Source organism: Gorilla gorilla, chromosome 23, assembly GCF_029281585.2.
Source record: "Gorilla gorilla gorilla isolate KB3781 chromosome 23, NHGRI_mGorGor1-v2.1_pri, whole genome shotgun sequence".
Lineage (NCBI taxonomy): Eukaryota > Metazoa > Chordata > Mammalia > Primates > Hominidae > Gorilla > Gorilla gorilla.
In genome coordinates this window covers 44,730,710-44,752,189 of record NC_086018.1, presented here as the reverse complement: position 1 = coordinate 44,752,189, position 21,480 = coordinate 44,730,710, and the positions used below count along the sequence as shown (strand labels likewise).

Sequence of the window (21,480 nt, the reverse complement as noted above, 5' to 3'; positions counted from 1 at the left end):
CTGGAGTGAAGTGGCAAGGTCTCGGCTCACTGTAACCTCCACCTCCCGGGTTCAAGTGATTCTCCTGCCTTAGCCTCCTGAGTAGCTGGGACTATGGGCACCTGCCACCAGCTAATTTTTGTATTTTTAGTAGAGACAGGGTTTCACCATGTTGGCCAGGCTAGTCTCGAACTCCTGACCTCAGATGATCCGCCCGCCTCGGCCTCCCAAAGTGTTGGGATTACAGGCGTTAGCCACTGCACCTGGCTGTAAATTCTTACAAGAAAATAGAGGACAGTTTATAATATTGGAATGGGAAAAGGCTCTCCTAACCAAGATGGAATCCAGAAAGAATAAAGAAAAAGCTAGATTATTTGACAAAATAATTTTAAAATTTCTTTTGTAAGATACCATAAATTAAAAGAAAAAGATAAGGGCCGGGCGCCGTGGCTCACACCTGTAATCCCAGCACTTTGGGAGGCCGAGGCGGGTGGATCACTTGATGTCAGGAGTTCGTGACCAGCCTGCCCAACGTGGTGAAACCCTGTCTCTACTAAAAATACAAAAATTAGCCAGGCATGTTGGCGTGCGCCTATAATCCCAGCCACTCAGGAGGCTGAGGCATGAGAATCTCTTGAACCTGGGAGGCGGAGGTTGCAGTGAGCTGTGATTGCACCACTGCACTCCAGCCTGGGCAACACAGCGAGACTCCATCTCAAATAATAATAATAATAATAAAATAAAAATAAAAAATGATGGGGGTGATATTTGCAACAAATAGGATAGAGAAAGGGTTAATTTTTTTTTTTTTTTTTTTTTTTTTGAGACAGAGTCTCACTCTGTCGCCCAGGGCTGGAGTGCAGTGGCGCGATCTCAGCTCACTGCAAGCTCCCCCTCCCGGGTTCACACCATTCACCTGCCTCAGTCTCCCGAGTAGCTGGGACTACAGGCACCCACCGTTGCACCCGGCTAATTTTTTGTATTTTTAGTAGAGACGGGGTTTCACTGTGTTAGCCAGGATGGTCTCAATCTCCTGACCTTGTGATCCTCCCTCTTTGGCCTCCTGAAGTGCTGGGATTACAGGCGTCAGCCACCGCGCCTGGCCAGGTTAACATTTTTTGAACATTTTAAACTTACATAAAAATTGATAGGAAAAAAGGCAGACAATCCATTAGACAAATGGCAATGGATATAAGTAGGCGATTCACGGAAGAAAACATTCGGAAGTGGATGCTGAGCATCTGAGTAGATACTGACCCAAGGCAATGATGAGATGCTGCTCTCAACCAGCAAGGGATGGGGAAGGGCGAAAGCACAGCTCTGTGCTGGGGAAGTTTCAGGACGCTTCTGGGCTGGCAGACCCGGTGGATGGGAAGTGGGAACTGCTAGGGTGTTTTTGGAAAGTAATCTGGCAGTGTTTTCAAACTGTAAAAAAAAAAAAAAAAAAAAGTTATATCCTTTGACCCAACAATTCCATTTTTGATTATCTATCCCAGAGAAATTAAACCACCAGTATTTAAGAAACTTTCATACTCGAGAAGATACACTTTCTGTGTGTTTAAGAAACTCCTAATGTGTTTTACTTCCCGTCCCCCCACCCAATTTATTTTTCTTCTCTAACAGTCTAGATTTTTGCATAACAGCATTTTCTATGAGAAATGCAGCTGAGTCCTGCCTTTTGAGGGTTATCTCAGGAACCTGTAGCTGGTCCAGGATGCATCTTAACTTAATGGCTTCAGCGATTAGCCCAGCGTGGACTTCCAGGCACGAGTTCTCCTCTGTCCTGGAGACAGCCAGCCTGTCACCCGCACACAAGCTCCAGCTACTCCGCCTCTCTCCTAGGCCAGTGGCCCACCCTCACCGCCGGCTGGGTTCTCAATTCTTCGGCTGTCCGGATCCCACACGTCTGCTGGGTTCTCGATTCGGCTGTCCGGATCCCACACGTCTGCTGGGTTCTCGATTCGGCTGTCCGGATCCCACACGTCTGCTGGGTTCTCGATTCGGCTGTCCGGATCCCACACCTCTGCTGGGTGCTCGATTCGGCTGTCCCGGATCCCACACCTCTGCTGGGTGCTCGATTCGGCTGTCCGGATCCCACACGTCTGCTGGGTTCTCGATTCGGCTGTCCGGATCCCACACCTCTGCTGGGTGCTCGATTCGGCTGTCCCGGATCCCACACCTCTGCTGGGTGCTCGATTCGGCTGTCCGGATCCCACACGTCTGCTGGGTTCTCGATTCGGCTGTCCGGATCCCACACGTCTGCTGGGTTCTCGATTCGGCTGTCCGGATCCCACACCTCTGCTGGGTGCTCGATTCGGCTGTCCGGATCCCACACCTCTGCTGGGTTCTCGATTCGGCTGTCCCGGATCCCACACGTCTGCTGGGTACTCGATTCGGCTGTCCCGGATCCCACACCTCTGCTGGGTTCTCGATTCGGCTGTCCCGGATCCCATACCTCTTCTCTCCTTTCTCGCTGACCTTGGTCCCCTTTTTGCCACAGACCGGGTCAGATGACTTCTGCCTCCAGCTGGCCCCGGTCTTCCCCTCCCGACCCCTCCTGCTGCCTTTTGAATTTCTTTAGGGAGCACCCCGGCGGCTGAACCCTGGATGATGGGGATTGGAAGTTTAGAGAGCACCCTGAGGGTCACTAATCCCCTCTCCAGTGCCGTTGGCCCGTCCTGACAGCCAGCCTGTGTGCCCCATTGATGTTTAGACACCCTGCCCTGCTAGAAAGTTCTTCCAGGCACTGCTCGCCCATGCATGCCTGTGGCCTGGCTTGCATTCCTGACCTCCCCCCGATCTGGCCCTGCCCCCACCTGCTCCCGGGGCACACGTGCTCACCAGCCCAGCCGTTATTATCTCCCGCATGCCCTGTGCCTCCCCAGGTGCCCTCTGCCCTCCCTGCCCGACATGTTTTCCTCTATCCTGAGCCTCACCAAGGCCCAGCCTTCCTTCCCAGACTCACCTAGCACTGGTTATTTTGCAGTATGTTCCAAGACTGGGCAGCGTTTACACCTTCTGTTTAGCTGGTTTCTCTGGCACTGCTCCAGCAGGGAAGGGCACTGGTACTGCCAGGTGGGGGTGGAAGCCCAGGTTCCCCTCAGCCTTGTTGGCAGCGGAGTCAGGGGCTGCTTGTTATTGCCAGGTGGGTGGGGGGTACAGCTCCCGCGAGGTCTCTGCTAAGGCCACCTTGGTGGGGGGTGGAGGTGCTTCCTTGCCGCTCCCCACATGCACTCCCCTAACAGCACGTGGGTGGAGTGTGGGCACCTTGCAGCTCAGTGGCAGTGAAAGCCCTGACTCCCTGCCAGGCCTCCTCTTATTCCACTCCAGCAAGGAGGAAGGGGCACCTCGCCAGTGCAGGGTGGGGGCCCGGGCTGGGCTGCCCCTTTGTCTCCACCAATGCCTGGTGGGCATGAGGCTTTTTACCAGCTGGCGCTGATTGGGGTTCCAGCTTCCTGCGTGGCCTCCCCTGTACGGCCCTGGCAGAGGTTGTGGGGTGCCTGCTCACAGCCTCTCAAGGGTGGAAGTCTAAGCTGCTAGTTGGCCACTTGGGCTTGGTTGGAGGGCTGGGCCCGTTTTTTTCTGGGGTAGGTTGTTATTGTCTCAAAGTTTTCTGTCTTGCAAAGCTGCCCCTTCCTTGGCTAGACTGAGTTGGCTTTCACTGGGGCTCTGTGTTTGTACCTGTTGGCATTTCCAGGTTTCAGGCTGCTCCAGTTCCAAATCCAAGATATACGAGGCAAAGGAAACCCCCAGGGGGACGCCGTGTGTCTTTCTCAGATCCCAGGCCCTGAACAGCTGCCTTTTCTCTGCCTGTCAGAGTCTTCTTATGTTTGTTTCATGTGTGACGTCCAGGGCTTCACTTAATAGGAGGAGTAGGAAAAGCACAGCTAATCCATCCTCCCAGAAGCAGAAGGTGCTTGTGCATTAAAACAATTTCTTTCTCTCTGCTCTTTAGAATAGATTCTTTCTGCTGACCTATTTTCAACTTCACTATTCCTCTATCTGATTCATTCTGCTGCTAAGCCTATCTGGTGATTTTTAAATTTCAGATACTGTACTTTCCAGTTTTAAAATTTTCCTTTTGGTTCCAATAGTTTCCATTTCTTTCCTGAAAACTTTTTTTTTTTGAGATAGACTCTCACTCTGTTACCCACACTGGAGTGTAATGGCGTGATCTCAACTCACTGCAAACTCCACCTCCTGGGTTCAAGCAGTTCTCGTGCCTCAGACTTCTGAGTAGCTGGGATTACAGGTGCCCGCCACCATGCCTGGCTATTTTTTTTTTTTTTTTTTAGTAGAGACAGGGGTTTGCCATGTTACCCAGGCTGGTCTTGAACTCCTGAGCTCAGGCAATCTGCCCGCCTCAGCCTCCCAAAGTGCTAGGATTACAGGCGTGAGCCACCACTCCCAGCCTCTTTCCTGAAAACTTCAAGTATGTTCAACTGTGTCTCAGTGAGCAAGGTTGTAACAGCTGCTTTGTTTTTTGTTTGTTTATTTGTTTGTTTTGAGATGGAGTCTCGCTCTGTCACCCAGGCTGGAGTGCAGTGGTGCGATCTTGGCTCACTGCAAGCTCCGCCTCCCAGGTTCACGCCATTCTCCTGCCTCAGCCTCCTGAGTAGCTGGGACTACAGGCGCCTGCCACCACGCCTGCCTAATTTTTTGTATTTTTAGTAGGGATGGGGTTTCACCATGTTAGCCAGGATGGTCTCGATCTCCTGCCCTCGTGATTCACCTGCCTCGGCCTCCCACAGTGCTGGGATTACAGGCGTGAGCCACCACGCCCGGCCAAAGACTACTTTGAAGTCTTTGTCTGATAACATCAACATCTGGGTCATCTCAGGTTTGACATCTTTTGATTATTCCCTTGAGAATGTTAACATTTCCTGGTTCTTGGTGTGCTGATTTATTGTGGGTTGTTTCCTGGATATTTGGAACATTATTTTGTAAGGCCAAGTCCTGTTAATGTTTTTTGGAGGCTGGGTGTTGTGCATGCCTATAGTCCCAGCTACTCAGGAGGCTGGGGCAGGAGGAGCATTTGACGCCAGGAATTCGAGGTTACGGTGTTCCATGATTGTACCACTGTACTCCATCCTGAGTGACAGAGCAAGACCCTGTCTCTTAAAAAAAATTAACAAAAATAAAGTCATTTGGACAATTTTTCTATTTAATTAAATTAATTAATTAATTTATTTACAGTCTCACTGTTTCCCAGGCTGGAGTGCAGTGGCTCAGTTTTGGCTCACTGCAGCCTCTTGAGCACAAGCCGTCCTCCTACCTCAGCCTTTCAAGTAGCTGGAACTACAGGCATGTACCATCATTCTCGCTAATTTTTAAAATTTATTTTGTAGAGACAGGGCCTCACTATGTTGTCCAGGTTGGTCTCAATCTTCTGGCCTCAAGCAGTCCTCCCGCTTCAGCCTCCCAAAGTGCTGGAATTACAGGCATGAGACACCAGACCCAGCCAATTTTTCTTTTTCAAAAGCAGGTGCTCAGCCTGGCTGGGTACAGATGGCAGGTCTGTCTCATGTGGCGAGGGAGGTGGGCCCTGGCTGTCCAGCCTCCGAGGCCCTGGCTGCCCTGTTTTGGCCCCTCAGGAGTGAGGCTGGACTCATCTGGTCATTCTCAGAGCCAAGTATTCCTGCTCCAGCCCCCTCTGCTCTGAGCGCCCCTCTGCCCTCAGCATACCCTGGCTTCTCTGGGACAGGGGCCTGCACCCACCCTGCTGCCCCATAGCTCAGACGTCCCCGAGGCCAGAGCTGGAGATAAACCCGGCTCCCAGCTGCTGACTCTGCACGCCGGCCTCTCCAGCCAGCAGGCCTGCTGCTGTGGATCTCTGGTGTCCCCGGTTCACTGCCTGTTTCTTGTATCTTGTCCAGAGCTATCAGTCATAGCGGGTGGGAGAGACAGGCGGTCGGGCTTGGTTCATTCTGGCCAGAACTAGATGTCTGAATGCTGCTTTCCATTTAGGCCAGCGTGTACTGTGCCCTGCAGTGCTGTGGGCTTCATACCCAGTGGGATCTTCATAGCCCTCTGAGACGCCCCTTGTTATCTTCTCGGAGGTGGAGCTGTGGGACTTAGAGCTCAGCTCACAGGTGGGGGAGTGGGGACTCAGAGCGAGGCTGCTCCAGAATCTGGGGTGAGCTCCCTCTTCAAAGGCAGGGACTCTGGGGTTTGTTTAAGTAGCCCCCGTGGCCTTTCATAGCAGGGTGCACAGGGGGAAGAGCAGGGTTCCTGGAGCAAAATCAGTCCAGTTCCCATGACAAAGTTCCCTGAGGCACCGTACGGTCCCTGGAGCCCTTGGACACCCTGTCTCGTCCCTAGGACGGGAGGCTGATGCAGGTTTCCCGCCACCTGACAGTGAGCATGGAGTGGGGACAGCGGGTGTTCTGTGTTGAGATGCCAGCTGGTATGGACTTCAGTTCTGCGGGTGTCATCTAAGCAGGTCTAGGATTAGCCTGATTCATTTCCTGAACCCACACACAGGGGCTGCGCAGGTGTGTAATTCCACCCTGCCCTCCAGAACCTCCTGGCTTAACAGGAAAAGCACAGTCCTGTGTGTTGGCTGCCATGTGGGCTGTGCAGGTGACATGCCCGTCCACATGCCACAGCCCTGTTTCCTGAGAGGAATGATTTGGCATCCTCAGGTCCAGGCCTCCTGTGCATGCTAAGGGAGCATCCATGCTAAGGAGCCGTGGGGGTGGCAGGGCCGGGGGTTGGCTGGGCCAGGGGAGTGTTGGGGCGGCATGTGCAGGATGTTCAGAAGCCCATGGACCTTGGGTGGTCACCGGGTGGTCCTGTGGGATGCTGACCAGGCCCCTGCCTGAGAGTGGGGCACGCGGACCACGGCACCCTAAGGCTGGTATCGGGACGTTAGGACGAGGAAGGATTTCTGGGGTGGGTTCCACAGGGAATGGACACTGTTTACTTGAGATGTGTCCCTAGAACTAAGAAGACTGGGCACAGTGGCTCACGCCTGTAATCCCAACACTTTGGGAGGCTGAGTGGATGGATCGCTTGAGCCCAGGAGTTAGAGAGACCAACCAGGTCTCTGAGGGCAACACAGAGAGACCCCATCTCTCAAAAAAAAAAAAAAAAGAAACAGCTGGGCATGGTGGCACACACCTGTGGTCCCAACTACTTGGGAAGCTGAGGTGGGAGGATTGCATGAGCCTGGGAGGTCGAGGCTGCAGTGAGCTGAGATTGCACCCCTGTACTCCAGCCTGGGTGACACAGCGAGACCTGTCTCAAAAAAAAAAAAAGAAGAGGAGACATTGGTGGCTACTAATGGTGTGCCGACAAGGGTCAAAGTTCACATTTTATGGCATGAAATAGCAGTAAGTTATAATTGGCAGGTACCTTATCCCAGCATCATGAACTTTGGGGGCTTGCTATGAGATTTTCTTCATCATCCGTGTGGTCAGAAAAACCACGGCTCAGCCTCACTGGGTTGCAGAGCAGAGGTCTTTGGGCTAAATTTGGCCACAGATTTTTTTCTTTGCTTGATTTGCATGGTGAGTTTTTCTCTTCCTTTTAAAATTGTAACTAATGTTTTACAATCAGAAGGTTTCCCATAAAAAACGAAACTTGGGCGCATCCCTGTATGACAGCAGCAGCTGCAGCGGAGACAGGGGCTGGGGACATGCAGTCGTGTCTGGATAAGTCGCAGCTCAGGGCTGACCTGTGGGCGTCACGTGGGTTCTGGCTTCCCCCACCTTCCATCTGTGTATCAGACCCATCAAGGGCTGTGTCAGGGTGGACGTGGTGGGCGGGGAGGGGCGGGGGACAGTTTGACCATCTCTGAGTTTCCTGCACGTGAGATTTCTGGACTCTCCCTGGCAGTGGTGGGCAGGGCTGGTTTTTGGTCTTCCTTGGCATAGGCAAGCACTCACCTTTAATTTTTAATGAAGATCAGATGTTCACACAGCTCATGTTTATTGAGTGGCGGGTTGCCAGGGAAATGCGTTTGCATTGCATGTCATTGCAGAGGGAATCAGGACTCCCAGCCACTCGGATCTCTTGGGTGTTCTTCCTCTGGGGTGACCCTTACTGCTCGGACTCTAAGCGGGCCGGGCACGTGGAGGTCAGTGTGGCCCTTGCCACTTCTGAGCCTCAGCATCCCCTGCAGTGTGCGTGGGTGTGAGCCACAGACTTCCACACTGTACTTGGCACTGCTCCGGTGGGCGCAGTGGGCAGCGGCCTGCTCTCTCACCCCGTTCCCTCTGCCGGTTCTCACGTGGCAGCTTGCATTAGGGAGAGTCCCAGGGACCGCTGTGCTCCCCTGTGCTCTTGGCTGGGAACTTGCTCTTGTTCTCGTTGTATATGCCCAAGAGGCGAAAGACATCTGGGGCCTCCCGACAGCTGCGTGAGGTCTGGAGCGGCATGTTCTGCCACCTTGACCCTGCCCTGCCATGAGCGTGCCCACACACGTGCACCCATGTCACTGGCAGACACTCAGTGCCCCTGTGACACACGGGAAACCCGTGGGCCCTCCTGCTGGATGGGAGGCCACTGCGCGTGGCTCAGTTTAATCCAGGAACTTCTAGTGTCAAAGCTGATTGACAGCAGGCACTGTTTTCATCTGTAAGTCACAAGCATGAAATAAATTTAATTCTAGTGGATCACAACAAGCACTAAAAAACACAGAGAACAGAATGGAAAAAGAAGCAGCTGGAAGTCAGCGTGCTCTCAGCTGCCCCTAGCAGGCATTACCCAGACTGTGGCAAATGCTGCAGTGGTCTGCAGAGAGGGAACCAGCAAACGCGTGAGCCGCACGAGAACCAGGAGGCCAGCCTCACTCGCTGACGTGGCATTTGATTTTTCTGGAATGTGATGGCCATTTGATCATTACCTTTAGTGAAGAGCTCACTGCATGTCAATACGAGTCACTGTGGTGTCTCACGAGAATTCTGTCACGAGAATTTATCTCTGTCAGCAAAAGAATATGAAAGTGCCCCAAATTCCCACCTTCCGCCCTTTGCAAGATGTTCCCACAGCATCTGTCCACCCGGGTCAGGTGTGTTTTCTCCCGTGGATGCTGTGGCACGTCCACTCACCACGTGCTGTGCGGGGATGCTGCTTGGTGCCGGCAAATTGAGACTGACCCTCAGAGGGCCGTTCCTTCTGCTTCTAGAGGACCGTCCGCATTCTTCTGTGTGCCAGCCCTCGGTGGCCCCACTGCCGTCCACATGACCTGCCCTCAGATGAGCAGGCGCCAGCTCTCCAACCGGTGGACGCTGGCAAGTGTTTCCTGAGCCCCCGCAGGGAGCTGCTCTCCGTTTGCTCAGATTCTTGGCCCGGTTCTTTGTCTCCTAATTAGAAATGAGAGTATCGAAGACTAGGGCGTAATGCCTATGACACACCGAGGTGAGGAGAGCGGGAGAAGGGGTGAGTGCTGCTAGGCTGGAGGCGTCTCACTGTGGAGTCCTCAGCTTAACACAGGGACAATGGCCTGAAGGAGGCAGAGCCTCCATCTTGAGCCCAGCCTTCTTTTTTTTTTTTTTTGAGATGGAGTCTTGCTGTCTGTCGCCCAGGCTGGAGTGCAGTGGTGCGATCTCGGCTCACTGCAAGCTCTGCCTCCCAGGTTCATGCCATTCTCCTGCCTCAGCCTCCTGAGTAGCTGGGACTACAGGTGCCCGCCACCACACCTGGCTAATTTTTTGTGTGTTTTTAGTAGAGACGGGGTTTCACTGTGTTAGCCAGGGTGGTCTCGATCTCCTGACCTCGTGATCTGCCCACCTTAGCCTCCCAAAGTGCAGGGATTACGGGTGTGAGCCACCCCGCCCTGCTGAGCCCAGCCTTTTTGACAAGAAAGGAAGCCATCATTTATCGGACATTTTTGTGCTTGAAACTTTTTCACCCTTTATCTTATTCCAGTTTCTAAATCCCCTATGGGGTTCATCGTTCCACCCCCTTTACACCATGCTCCAGGCTTAGTGGCTTACCCACAGTAAGACTGCAGCCAGATACAGGCCAAAGCCACGCCAAGTCCAGCCACTCATTGCCACCTGGGGAATGTGTTCCCACCATGGCCGCACCACTCCAGGTCTCCTGAGTCAGCAAGGAAGCCCTTGTCCTGAGCCACACCCAGTGCAGATTGACCCTCAAACAGCATGGGGGTTAGCGCCCCAGCCCCACGCAGTTGAAAACTTTTGACTCCCCCAGCACTGAACTACTAACAGCCTACTGTTGACTGGACGCCTTGCGATAATGTAAATAGCCGATGAAAACATATTTCCTATGTGGCCTGAATTATATGCTGTATTATTACAATAAAGTAAGCTAGAGAAAAGAAAACGTGGTTAAGAAAACCATAAGGAAGAGAAAATGTGTTTACTATTTGGTAAGTGGAAGTGGATCATTACAAAGGTCTCCATCCTCATGGTCTTCATGTTGAGTGGGCTGAGGAGGAAGAGGAGAAGAGGGATCAGGCATGCTGTCTTAGGGGTGGTGGAGGCGGAGAAGACGGAGGAGGTGGAAGGGGAGGCAAGTGAGCTTAGTGCCACTTTTATTGAAAAATCTGGCCAGGCGCGGTGGCTCATGCCTGTAATCCCAGCACTGTGGGAGGCCGAGGCGGGCGGATCACCTGAGGTCAGGAGTTCGAGACCATCCTGGCCAACATGGTGAAACCCCGTCTCTACTAAAAGTACAAAAGTTAGCCGGGTGCGGTGGCAGGCACCTATAATCCCAGCTACTCAGGAGGCTGAGGCAGGAGAATCACTTGAACCTGGGAAGCGGAGGTTGCAGCGAGCCAAGATCACACCACGCCTGGGTGACAAGAGCAAGACTCCATCTCAAAAACAAAAAAAAAAAGAAGAAGAAAACCCCACATCAGTGGACCCTTGAAGGTTAAGCCCATGTTGTTCAGAGGTCAGCTATATTCTTCTTCTTCTTTTTTTTTTTTTTTTTTTTTTTTCCTGAGACTGAGTCTTACTTTGTTGCCCAGGCTGGAGTGCACTGGTGTGATCTCGGCTCACTGCAACCTCCGCCTCCCGGGTTCAAGCAACTCTCATGCTTCAGTCTCCTGAGTAGCTGGGATTACAGGCACACACCACCACACCTGGCTAACTTTTGTATTTTTAGTAGAGATGGGGTTTCACCATGTTGGCCAGGCTAGTCTCGAACTCCTGACCTGAAGTGATCTGCCTGCCTCGGCCTCCCAAAGTGCTCGGATTACAGGCATGAGCCACTGTGTCAGCCCTGTGTTCTTATTCTTGATGTTCCTCAATAAAGCTGTGCAGACAATATTGAATTTTGTTCCTCTATTAACTTTTCTGTCCCTTTTTAGAGACAATAATTCCATTTATTAATCTGTGTGTAAAAGGAACGTGTGTAAACTAATGACCCCTGCTGGCATCTTTGTCTTTTTCTCTCTCCAGAGGAGCAGGTACACCTTGCTGCAGGTCCAATGTGGCAGAAGGTGCCTGGATTCACCCCAGGGCATCCTTGGTCCTGTTCAGTCTCTTGCCCTGTCCCGAACACTTGTGCTGGTCTTGTGCTGGCACCCCTGGCACGGCACGGCCTGCAGCCTGGCTAACATGGCAAAACCCTGTCTCTACTAAAAATACAAAAATTAGCTGTACCTGGTGGTGGGGACCTGTAATCTCAGCTACTTGGGAGGCTGAGGAGGGAGAATTGCTTGAACCAGGAGGTGGAGGTTGCAGTGAGCCGAGATTGAGCCATTGCACTCCAGCCTGGGCAACAAGAGCAAAACTCCATCTCAAAAAAAAAAATGACGAGACTCCATCTCGTCAGCATGGCGAGTCCCTTCCTGGGCTCTTGGAGTCTGTGGGACTGAATGTACAAGGCTGAAAGTTAGTAACCTGTAGACTCAGGTGACCGTCCTGGAGTCATTTGTAACTTCCTGTGCTATCTGTTGTACAGTTTCCTAAACCAGTCACTCAGATGTCGGGGAACTGACCTGACCGCTCACTCTCGGACCGTGGCTTGTTCTCACTGCCTGTCGCCACTTCTTATCAAACAGCCATGGTTGTGGTTATCTGCAGGCATTAGGAGGTCCCGAAGCCTGCGCTCAGTGGTCTAGGAAGATCGCGGTGTTCACTGTCATATCCATAGGTGGTGGATTCCTGATTCACTGTCTGTGTCATTGAACCCTGCCCCGAGCCTGGCCCGTGCTGGGTCCTGGAGCCACAGAGGCCTGGCATTAACTCTGTCTCATAGGACAAGGATGCCATGGCGTCAGGTGCACTCACAGGGTTTGAGTGCCATGGTCACTTCCTTGCAGGACCCAGAGGGCAAGGCCAGCACCTCAAGAAATAGGGGGTGGTTAAGGAGGCAAGCCGTGCCAGACGAGAAGAGCCACGTCTGAAGGCTGGTGGCCTCCACGTGCCAACAGGGAAGCTGGTCCACGTGCAGGTGTCTGGGATGCCCTGAGATCCCGCGTGGCTGTCCTGTGTGGACACTGACCGGCAGAGCGGAGAGGGGCCTGGAGCATCGGGGTTCAGGGTTCTAAGGGAGGGGAAGAATAAGAAGTGGGTGGAAAGTGTGTTCGAGAGTCACAGCCTGAAGGGCAAGATAGGAAGCCAGGGCCTGGTGTGGTAGTTCACGCCTATAATCCCAGCACTTTGGGAGGCTGAGGTGGGCGGATCATCTGAGGTCAGGAGTTCCAGACCAGCCTGGCTAACATGGCAAAACCCCATCTCTACTAAAAATACAAAAATTAGCTGGGCGTGGTGGTGGGCACCTGTAATCTCAGCTACTTGGGAGGCTGAGGAGGGAGAATCGCTTGAACCAGGAGGTGGAGGTTGCGGTGAGCCGAGATGGAGCTATTGCCCTCCAGTCTGGGCAGCAGGAGCAAAACTCCATCTCAAAAAAAAAAAAAAGATGGGAGGCCGAGGTGGGGCACACCGGAGGGTGGGGACCCTGAGAGTCACTCTGGACCCCACATCCTATACCCAGGAGCAGGATGCACACAGACACCTCCTGAGACCTCCGCTCTCCAGCCAGACTTCATCCTCTGTAACCCACCCCCTCCCCATCAAGTCTGCTCCCCTGGGGCTGGCTTCACTTCAGAGGGAATCAGGAAGCCCCACTACTGGCCTTTCAAAGGTTTCTACAGTGGTCAAAGGCCCAGTTCAGACACTACCCTCCCAGGTTCCTAGAACTTGATTTCCATGGGCTGCAACTTTAAAAATGATGCAAAATTACTACAAATGTTATAGCAATTTTTTTTGCATTTAGCTACGGCAAAAATACAGTATTTTAGCTATATTGCAGGTTTTATAGCCAACCTAGGAAGCTAACCACAAATTATAACATTCTTCTGTGTAAGGATATATCATACATGCCTAACAGTAATTCCAGAATAAGCTTTTGGAAGCCACCTTCCTCAAACTTGGCTTTGCTGTCTTCAATCCCATGCTCTCCTGGGCAAGTTCTTTCAGGCCTTGGACTTCAGTTACCCATCACCTCCCACGGCTCTGCTGCCAGCCCAGAACTTTCTTTGATGTGCAGGCCTGTAATTACAGCTGCCCAGCAGATGAACACGCCCCAGGTGGCTCGGGTGGAATGGGTCCTTGCTGGTTCCCAGGGTGGAGCATGTCCGGTGCTGTCGTCCCCTGGGCCCCTGGAAGTCTCCCCTCTCTCCTCCCCCTGCACTCCAGTTCGCACCACACACGGGCTCTGCCTCACTTGCAAGCTCCGTGGTTCCAGCTGTCCCGGGTCCTGTCACGTGTCTCCCTCCCACTTGGATTTCTGAACCAGACACTGTCCTGCAGACAGAGGCCATGTCTTGAGCATGTTTCCCCAAATTTAACATGGTAGCTGGCCCGGAACGGTCCACATTTGCTGCTTGAATGGCTGAGCAAATCGTGTGAAAAATCACAGCCTCCATTTGGTGACTCGGCTGAATAAAACATCCCGCCGTCTGGTAACATTGAGCTGCCCACAGTTATTTATTTCTGAGTTTAAAAGTGACCTATAACCTTCCTTTTTGGGGGAGGGGGGATTAAAAAAGCTGTTTGGGAGGCTGAGGCAGGAGAATGGCGCGAACCCGGGAGGCAGAGCTTGCAGTGAGCCGAGATCGAACCACTGCACTCCAGCCTGGGCGACAGCGTGAGACTCTGTCTCAAAATATATATATGCATATACATATATATATATACACATACATATATATACACACACACACACATATATATATATGTATATGTATATCTTTTTTAATTTTGGAGATGGGGTCTTGAGCTGTTGCCAGGGCTGGAGTGCAGTGTCACCATCATAGCCCACTGCAACTCCTGAGCTCAAGCGATCCTCCCTCCTCAGCCTCCCAAAGTGCTGGGATTACAGGTGCACACCACCACACCCAGCCTGAATTTCTAATGAGAATATTAAAGCAGAATATTCTCAGCTTCTTGGAGTTGGACTGATTTTACCTGTGTGGATTCTGACGAATTCTTTGACAGAAGGACATGGTGTTTTTACAGATGCCTGCTCTGTGCCTGTATCTGAGATCATCGCCGTTGAGGAAACAGACGTTCACGGGAAACATCACAGCAGTGGAAAATGGCAGAAAATGGAAAAGCCTTACGCTTTTACAGGTGATAAGCCTAAATGTCTTCTCCCACATTCTTCATTAATTCTATGTAGATTACACGAGAGGGAACTTTTCTGTTACTTGTTTAACAAGCTCAATGCATTGGTTTATCTTTATGAAATCTTCCTATTTTTTCCCCCAAATGCTACCTTTAGTTAATGTTTTAGTTAATGGTCATTTTTCCCCTTATTTTTATTTATTTATTTTTTTGAGACAGAGTTTTGCTCTTGTTGCCCAAGCTGAAGTGCAGTGGCGCGGTCTCGGCTAGTTCAACCTCTGCTTCCCGGGTTCAAGCGATTCTCCTGCCTCAGCCTCCTGAGTAGCTGGGATTATAGGCGCCCGCCACCACACCTGGCTACTTTTTTGTATTTTAAGTAAAGACGGGGTTTCACCATGTTGGCCAGGCTGGTCTTGAACTCCTGACCTCAGGTGATCTGCCCGCCTCAGCCTCCCAAAGTGCTGGATTACAGGTGTGAGTCATCACACCCAGCCCTTTTCCCTTATATGACTTAAAAGGTTTGAAAGATCGGATTTTTTTTCTAATATACCTTGAAAGTTACTAATTAGAAGGGAGGAGAACCCCTGGGAAATTTTGGTTAGGAACCTATAATTAGCTGCATTTGGTGCATATTCACGTGAGGTTTTGTCAGTGACGCTGCAAACTTTGCACTAATGAGCATGCTTGCTTCTGTGCAGTTCACTGTGTAAAGAGAGCACGACGGCACCGCTGGAAGTGGGCGCAGGTGACTTTCTGGTGTCCAGAGGAGCAGCTGTGTCACTTGTGGCTGCAGACCCTGCGGGAGATGCTGGAGAAGCTGAGTACGTGTGTGTTTGGACTGAGAGACAGGATGGCCGTGGTGGCATGCGCATGCCTGATTGGGTGATCCTCCTGACGTGTCTCCCCGTTTCGTGCAGCTGGCCATACCCCAGGTGGACATGATGAGTCAGGCTGACTTAATTTCTCATGAGCAGAGCAGCCCAGTGAATGCAAAGGGCATGGGCTCCACAGCCTGGACCCTGGCATGGAGTCCAGCCCCCTGCTCACCAGCCAGGAGGCCTGGGGGCGGGTCACTTACCCTTCTGAGCCTCAGTTTCTCTTTCTGGAAGCGGAGATGGTAATAGCTTTTACATTTGAGGTGAATGTGAGAATTAAACTGGGCACATGGAGGAATACACCTCATATCTGTCTGGGATGCGTCCATGTCTTTTTTCCTTTCTTTTCTTTTCTTTTTCAAGATGGACTCTTGCTTTGTTGCTCAGGCTGGAGTTCAGTGGCGCAATCTCAGCTCACTGCAACCACCACCTCCTGGGTTCAAGTGATTCTCCTGCCTCAGCCTCCCGAGTAGCTGGGAGTACAGGCATGCGCCACCACGCCTGGCTAATTTTTGTATTTTTAGTAAAGATGGGGTTTTACCAAGTTGGCCAGGCTGGTCTCAGACTTCTGACCTCAGGTGATCTCCCCACCTTGGCCTCCTGGAGTGCTGGGATTACAGGTGTGAGCCACCACGCCCAGCCAGGGATGTGTCCACATCTGAAATGTAGTAGGAGCCTGGAGCCTGGTGGGTTAGTTATTGCACGCTGAGTAACAAGACTTTGTCACCCTTAAAAAGTGGTAGGATGGCTAGAGACATAATCTGTACACCAAACCCCCATGACACACACTTTACCTATATAACAAACCTGCACATGTACCCGTGAACTTAAAATAAAAGTTTAAAAAAAGGAACATATGGTACACACACACACACACACACACACAAAGTGGTAGGTGTTCATTCATTTTGTATTCATAACACTATTTCATGTTGTTTGCTTATAACCTTAATAGGCAATTTTTTTTTGAGACAGGGTCTCGCTCTGTCACCCAGGGTGGAGTGCAGTGGCATGATCTTAGCTCACTGCAGCCTCTACCTTCCGGGCTCAAGTGATCCTCCCACCTCAGTCTCCTGAGTAGCTGGGACTACAGGTGTGTGCCACCACGCCTGGCTAATTTTTTTTGTACAGAAGGGTTTTGCCATATTGCCCAGGCTGATCCCGAACTCCTGTGCTCAAGCCATCTTCCCACCTTAGCCTCCCAAAGTGCTAGGATTACAGGTGTGAGCCACTGAGCCCAGCCAATACACAGTCTTGACAACTCAGCATAGGCTTCACCCATAGAATAGAAATGGCATGTGTTTAGGTTAGTTTTATATATTTTTGAATGAATTTGGCACCTACATCAAGAAAGTGAATTTCAGTTTATTAAAAGGAGGCATTCCCATATATCTGCTTCGGAGCAGCATTGTTGCTTGAAGGAGCCCTCCTCTTGATTACAACTGGGGCGGGAGGGCCTGTGCTTCCACACTTCCTGGTTTAATCCTGGGGGACTTGGCCTCCACCACCTGCTGTCGTGAAAAGCTCATCCTGACCGTCCTCACATCTCAAACCACCACAAGCCCCGTTCCTCTGCATGTCGTTCCGCACTAGGCTGTTCAGAAGAGTGCATCCGTTTCTCCCGCCTTCCCCTCCTCTGTTTGTCTCTCGACTCCCCCTTTCCGTCCGTCCTGCTTTCTCCTTCCCTTTCCTCCCATCAAACCTGTTTTCATGAGACTTTGGCTGATTGGATTCCAGACCTGATCCTATAGGTGCAGACTCCAAGAGAAAGTCCTCTGAACCCTGCCTCCCACTGGAGAATGTGGGTTCATTTTCATCTTTATAATTGTGCATTTGACATAGTCTACTTGTAGCTAAAAATTGTATATGATTCTATTGTTTCAGCTACTCTACAATTTTAACTTCTAACACTGTTATCTGTTTTAGTGGGTTTTTTTCTTCGTTTTGTTCTTGTTTTTTGAGACAATCTCACTCCATCATCCAGGCTGGAGTGCAGTGGTGCAGTCTCGGCTCACTGCAAACTCCTCCTGGGTCCAAGCGATTCTCCTGTCTCAGCCTCCTAAGTAGCTGAGATTATAGGCACCCACTACCACACCTGGCTAATTTTTGTATTTGTTGTAGAGACAGAGTTTCGCCGTGTTGGCCAGACTGGTCTCAAACTCCTGACCTCAAGTGATCTGCCTACCTCGGCCTCCCAAAGTGCTGGGATTACAGGCTGTTTTAGTGTTTGTCATATCACAGACACAGAGGATCTCATTCTGAGTGTGCACTGGGTGAATTTTCACGCTGAGCACACTTGTGTAACCAGCACCCAGATAAAGGAGCAGAATATTGCCAGCCCCAGGGTCCCCCACCGTGCCCCTGTGGTCATGACTCCCCAAAGGGGAACCACTGCCGCGACTTCTAAACAACTAGGTTCACTGTTGTACTTGATAGAAATCAGATCATATGGCATGAACCCTTTTGTGCCTGGCTCTCGGCTCAACATGACACTTGTGAAGTTTTCCACGCTGTTTTCCACCGTGGTGGCGAGTAGTCTTGCATAAATTTTCCACGCTCTTGCGTGGGGCTGCCGTTTGTTCATTCTCTAGGCCGTATGGTATTCCGTGATGTGAATGTTACGGCCATTTATTCACCCATGGTACAGTGGCTGGTCATTTGGACAGCTTCCTGATGTGGGCTGTCATGAACAGTAGCATTGGGAACGAAAATTCTAGAGCATGTCTTTTGCACCCGTCTGCATTTCTCCTGGGTGCATACCTGGGAACGGAGTCACTGGGTTGTAGGTGTTTGTTGCATGTGTTGACTTCAGAAGACGCTGCCAGCCTGCATTCCACCCTCAGGGTTCGGGAGTTCTGGTTGCTTCACATCTTAGCCACACCTTTACGTCTTAGCCGTGGTGGCGTTAATAGTCTTGCACTGTGGTTGTAGTTTGCACTCCCTAATGGTTAATGAGGTTGAGAAACACATTCATATGTTCATGGGCCATTCAGATATCTCCTTTTGTGAGGTTCTGTTCAAGTCTTTTGTCCATTTTTCCGTTTGGTTGTTATCTTTCTCTTCCTTCCTTTCTTTCTTTTTTTCTTTTTTTTTTTTTGCGGGGGGACAGAGTCTCGCTCTGTTGCCCAGGCTGGAGGGCAGTTGCGCGATCCTGGCTCACTGCAACCTCTGCCTCCTGGGTTCAAGCAATCCTCAGCCTCCTGAGTAGCTGGGACTACAGGCGTGTGCCACCAGGCCTGGCTAGTTTTTTTGTATTTTTTAGTAGAGACGGGGTTTTGCCATATTGGCCAGGCTGGTCTTGAACTCCTGGCCTCAAGTGATCTACCTGCCTCAGCCTCCCAAAGTGCTGGGATTATAGGCATGAGCCACCATGCCCAGCTGGTTGTATCTTTTTCTTAATGATGTGTAGAAACTGTTTACATATTGTGGATCTGAATCTTTTATTGAATTTATTAATTACATAAATTTATGTAATTCATAAGAATTACCAATTCTGTAACTTGCCTTTTCAATCTCGTATTTTTTTTTTTTTTAAGAGATGGGGTCTTGGCCGGGCATGGTGGCTCACGCCTATAATCCTAGCACTTTGGGAGGCCGAGGCGGGTGGATCACCTGAGGTCAAGAGTTCGGGACCAGCCTGGCCAACATGGTGAAACCCCATCTCTACTAAAAATACAAAACTTAGCCAGCCATGGTGGCACACGCCTGTCATCCCAGCTACTCGAGAGGCTGAGGCAGGAGAATCACTTGAACCCTGGGGGTGGAGGTTGCAGTGAGTCGAGATCATGCCACTTCACTCCAGCCTGGGCGAAAGAGCAAAACTCCATCTTAAAAAAAAAAAAAAAAAGGGAGATGAGGTCTTGTTCTGTCACCCAGGCCAGAGTGCAGTGGCACAATCACGGTTCACTGCAGCTTTGAACTCCTGAGCTCAAGCAATGCTTCTGCCTCAGCCTCGCAAGTAGCTGAGACTACAGGCACATGTCACTGTGCCTGGCTGATTTTTTGAAAATTTTTTCATAGAGCTGGGGTCTTGCTGTGTTGCCCAGGCTGGTCTCAAACTCCTAGGCTCAAAGAATCCTCCCACCTCAGCCTCCCAAAGCATTGACATTACCAGGGTGAGCTACTATGCTCGGCCTATTTTTATGATTTTAAAAAGCTTTCTGGTAAGCTTGTGTCCTATTGAAGATATCTTTGTCTACTCCAAAGTCACGAAGACGTTTTATTCTCCAAGCTCTGTTGTTTTCCGCTTCACATTTGGATCTATGTAATCCATTTGGAATTCATCTTTGTGTCCAGTGTGAGGTGAGCAGTCAAGATTCACTTTCGTCTTTCTTTTTATGTATTCATTTTTTTAAGACAGGGTCTTGCTCTGTCACCCAGGCTGCAGTGCAGCTGTGTGATCATAGCTCACTGTGGCCTTGAACTAGTGGGCTTAAGCGATCCTCCTGCCTCAGCCTCCCAAGTAAGTGGGACTACAGGCACGAACCACTGTGCCCAATGTAGTATTTTCATTAAATATAAACATCTGCTTGACCCTGTGGCATTTATGGGAAAGTCTCGTTTTCCCTACTGCACTGTTTATTTATTTTTTATTGTTTGTGTATAGAAATGTGATCGAATTGTGTATTTCACCTTGCATTCAATGACCTTGCAAACTTCACTTATGGATGCTAATAGTTTGATGATTATTTTAGATTTTTGTCAAACACGATCATGTCAGCTGTGCATAATAACAGTTCTGTTTCTTCCATTTTAATTCTTCTCTCTTTTATTTCTTTTCCTTATGTTTTTGCCCTGGCTTGGACCAACACAGGGGTGCTAGCAGCATCCTTGTCTCAGTCCTGATCTCAGGGGAAAGATTTTAGTGTTTCACCATTAAGAATGATGTTTCTTAGGTTTTTAATAGATTTTAAAAATCAGATTAAGACAGAATTTCCTTTTAATCGTACTTTTCTGAGCGTTTTGGTTTTTTTAAGTGGAGAATGGGTATTTAATTTGATAAATGCCTTTTCTGCATCTATTGAGATGACTGTATGACTTTCTTTTTTTTTTCAATTAATGTGTTGAGTTACATTAATTTTTCATTGTTGCAGTCCTGGAGTAAACAAACCTCTCTTGGTTGTGATGTAGTACTGTTTATGTATCACTGGATTTGACTTACCGATATTGTGTTTAGGATTTTTGCACGTAGGTTCAGGGGAGGGATGTCTGAATATGAGCCCCTTTCTGATAACATCTTTGTCTGGTTTTGTTCCCAAGGTCACAGTGGTGTGTCATACAAAGAGTTCATACGTGTTTGTTTTTTTCTGTTCTCTGGAAGAGTTCCTATAATCTTGAGGCTATTTTTTCCTTAAATGTTTGGAAGAATTCAGTTGTGAAATCATCTGGGCTTGGAGCTTTCTTTGTGAGAAGTTTTCATTGATAGCTTTGGTGTCTTTATTAGCTGTCAGACTATTCAGATTTTCTATTTCTTCTGGTATCTCTGACAAATTTTGCTTTTTGAGAAGTTTAACCATTTCATCCAAATTCGTGAGTTTATTAGCATGAACTTATTAGTAAATTCTTTCATTTCCTTTGTAATATTGGTAGAATCTGGAGTGATGTCTCACTCTGTAGCCCATGCTGGAGTGCAGTGGCACGACCATAGCTCACTGCAGCCTCGACCTCCCAGGTTCAAGTGATTCTCTCACCTCAGCCTCCAGAGTAGCTGGGACTATAAGGGCACACCACCACACCCAGCTAATTTGTTTGTTTGTTTGTTTGTTTTGACATGGAGTCTTACTCTGTCACCCAGGCTGGAGTGCAATGGCGCGATCTTGGCTCACTGCAACCTCCACTTCCTGGGTTCAAGTGATTCTCCTGCCTCAGCCTCCCGAGCAGCTGGAATTACAGGTGCTTGCCACCATTCCCAGCTAATTTTTGTATTGTTAGTAGAGACAGGGTTTCACCATGTTGCCCAGGCTGGTTTCGAACAGCTGACCTCAAGTGATCTGCCCACCTCGGCCTCCCAAAGTGTTGGGATTAACAGGCGTGAGCCACTGAGCCTGGCCTGATTTTTTTTGATTGTTTGTCGAGAC

At 50.1% G+C, this 21,480-nt stretch overlaps 1 protein-coding gene and 1 long non-coding RNA gene across 4 annotated transcripts in view; one reads left to right on the top strand and one right to left on the bottom strand.

The window, feature by feature from the left end:
- CERK (ceramide kinase) overlaps window positions 1-21,480 on the top strand; it is a 66,938-nt gene that overhangs the window by 15,909 nt on the left and 29,549 nt on the right. For all 3 annotated transcript variants that reach the window (XM_063704577.1, XM_063704576.1, XM_063704578.1), the window contains exons 2-3: window positions 14,421-14,534; window positions 15,227-15,349. In XM_063704577.1, the coding sequence (XP_063560647.1) occupies window positions 14,421-14,534; window positions 15,227-15,349 (237 nt within the window). The remainder of the gene's footprint in view (window positions 1-14,420; window positions 14,535-15,226; window positions 15,350-21,480) is intronic.
- Window positions 1,191-9,289, bottom strand: LOC134758159 (uncharacterized). The gene is made up of 3 exons (XR_010133115.1): window positions 9,033-9,289; window positions 8,828-8,885; window positions 1,191-1,404 (listed from the first exon to the last, which is right to left on the bottom strand). It is a non-coding gene; the product is annotated as an uncharacterized lncRNA (long non-coding RNA).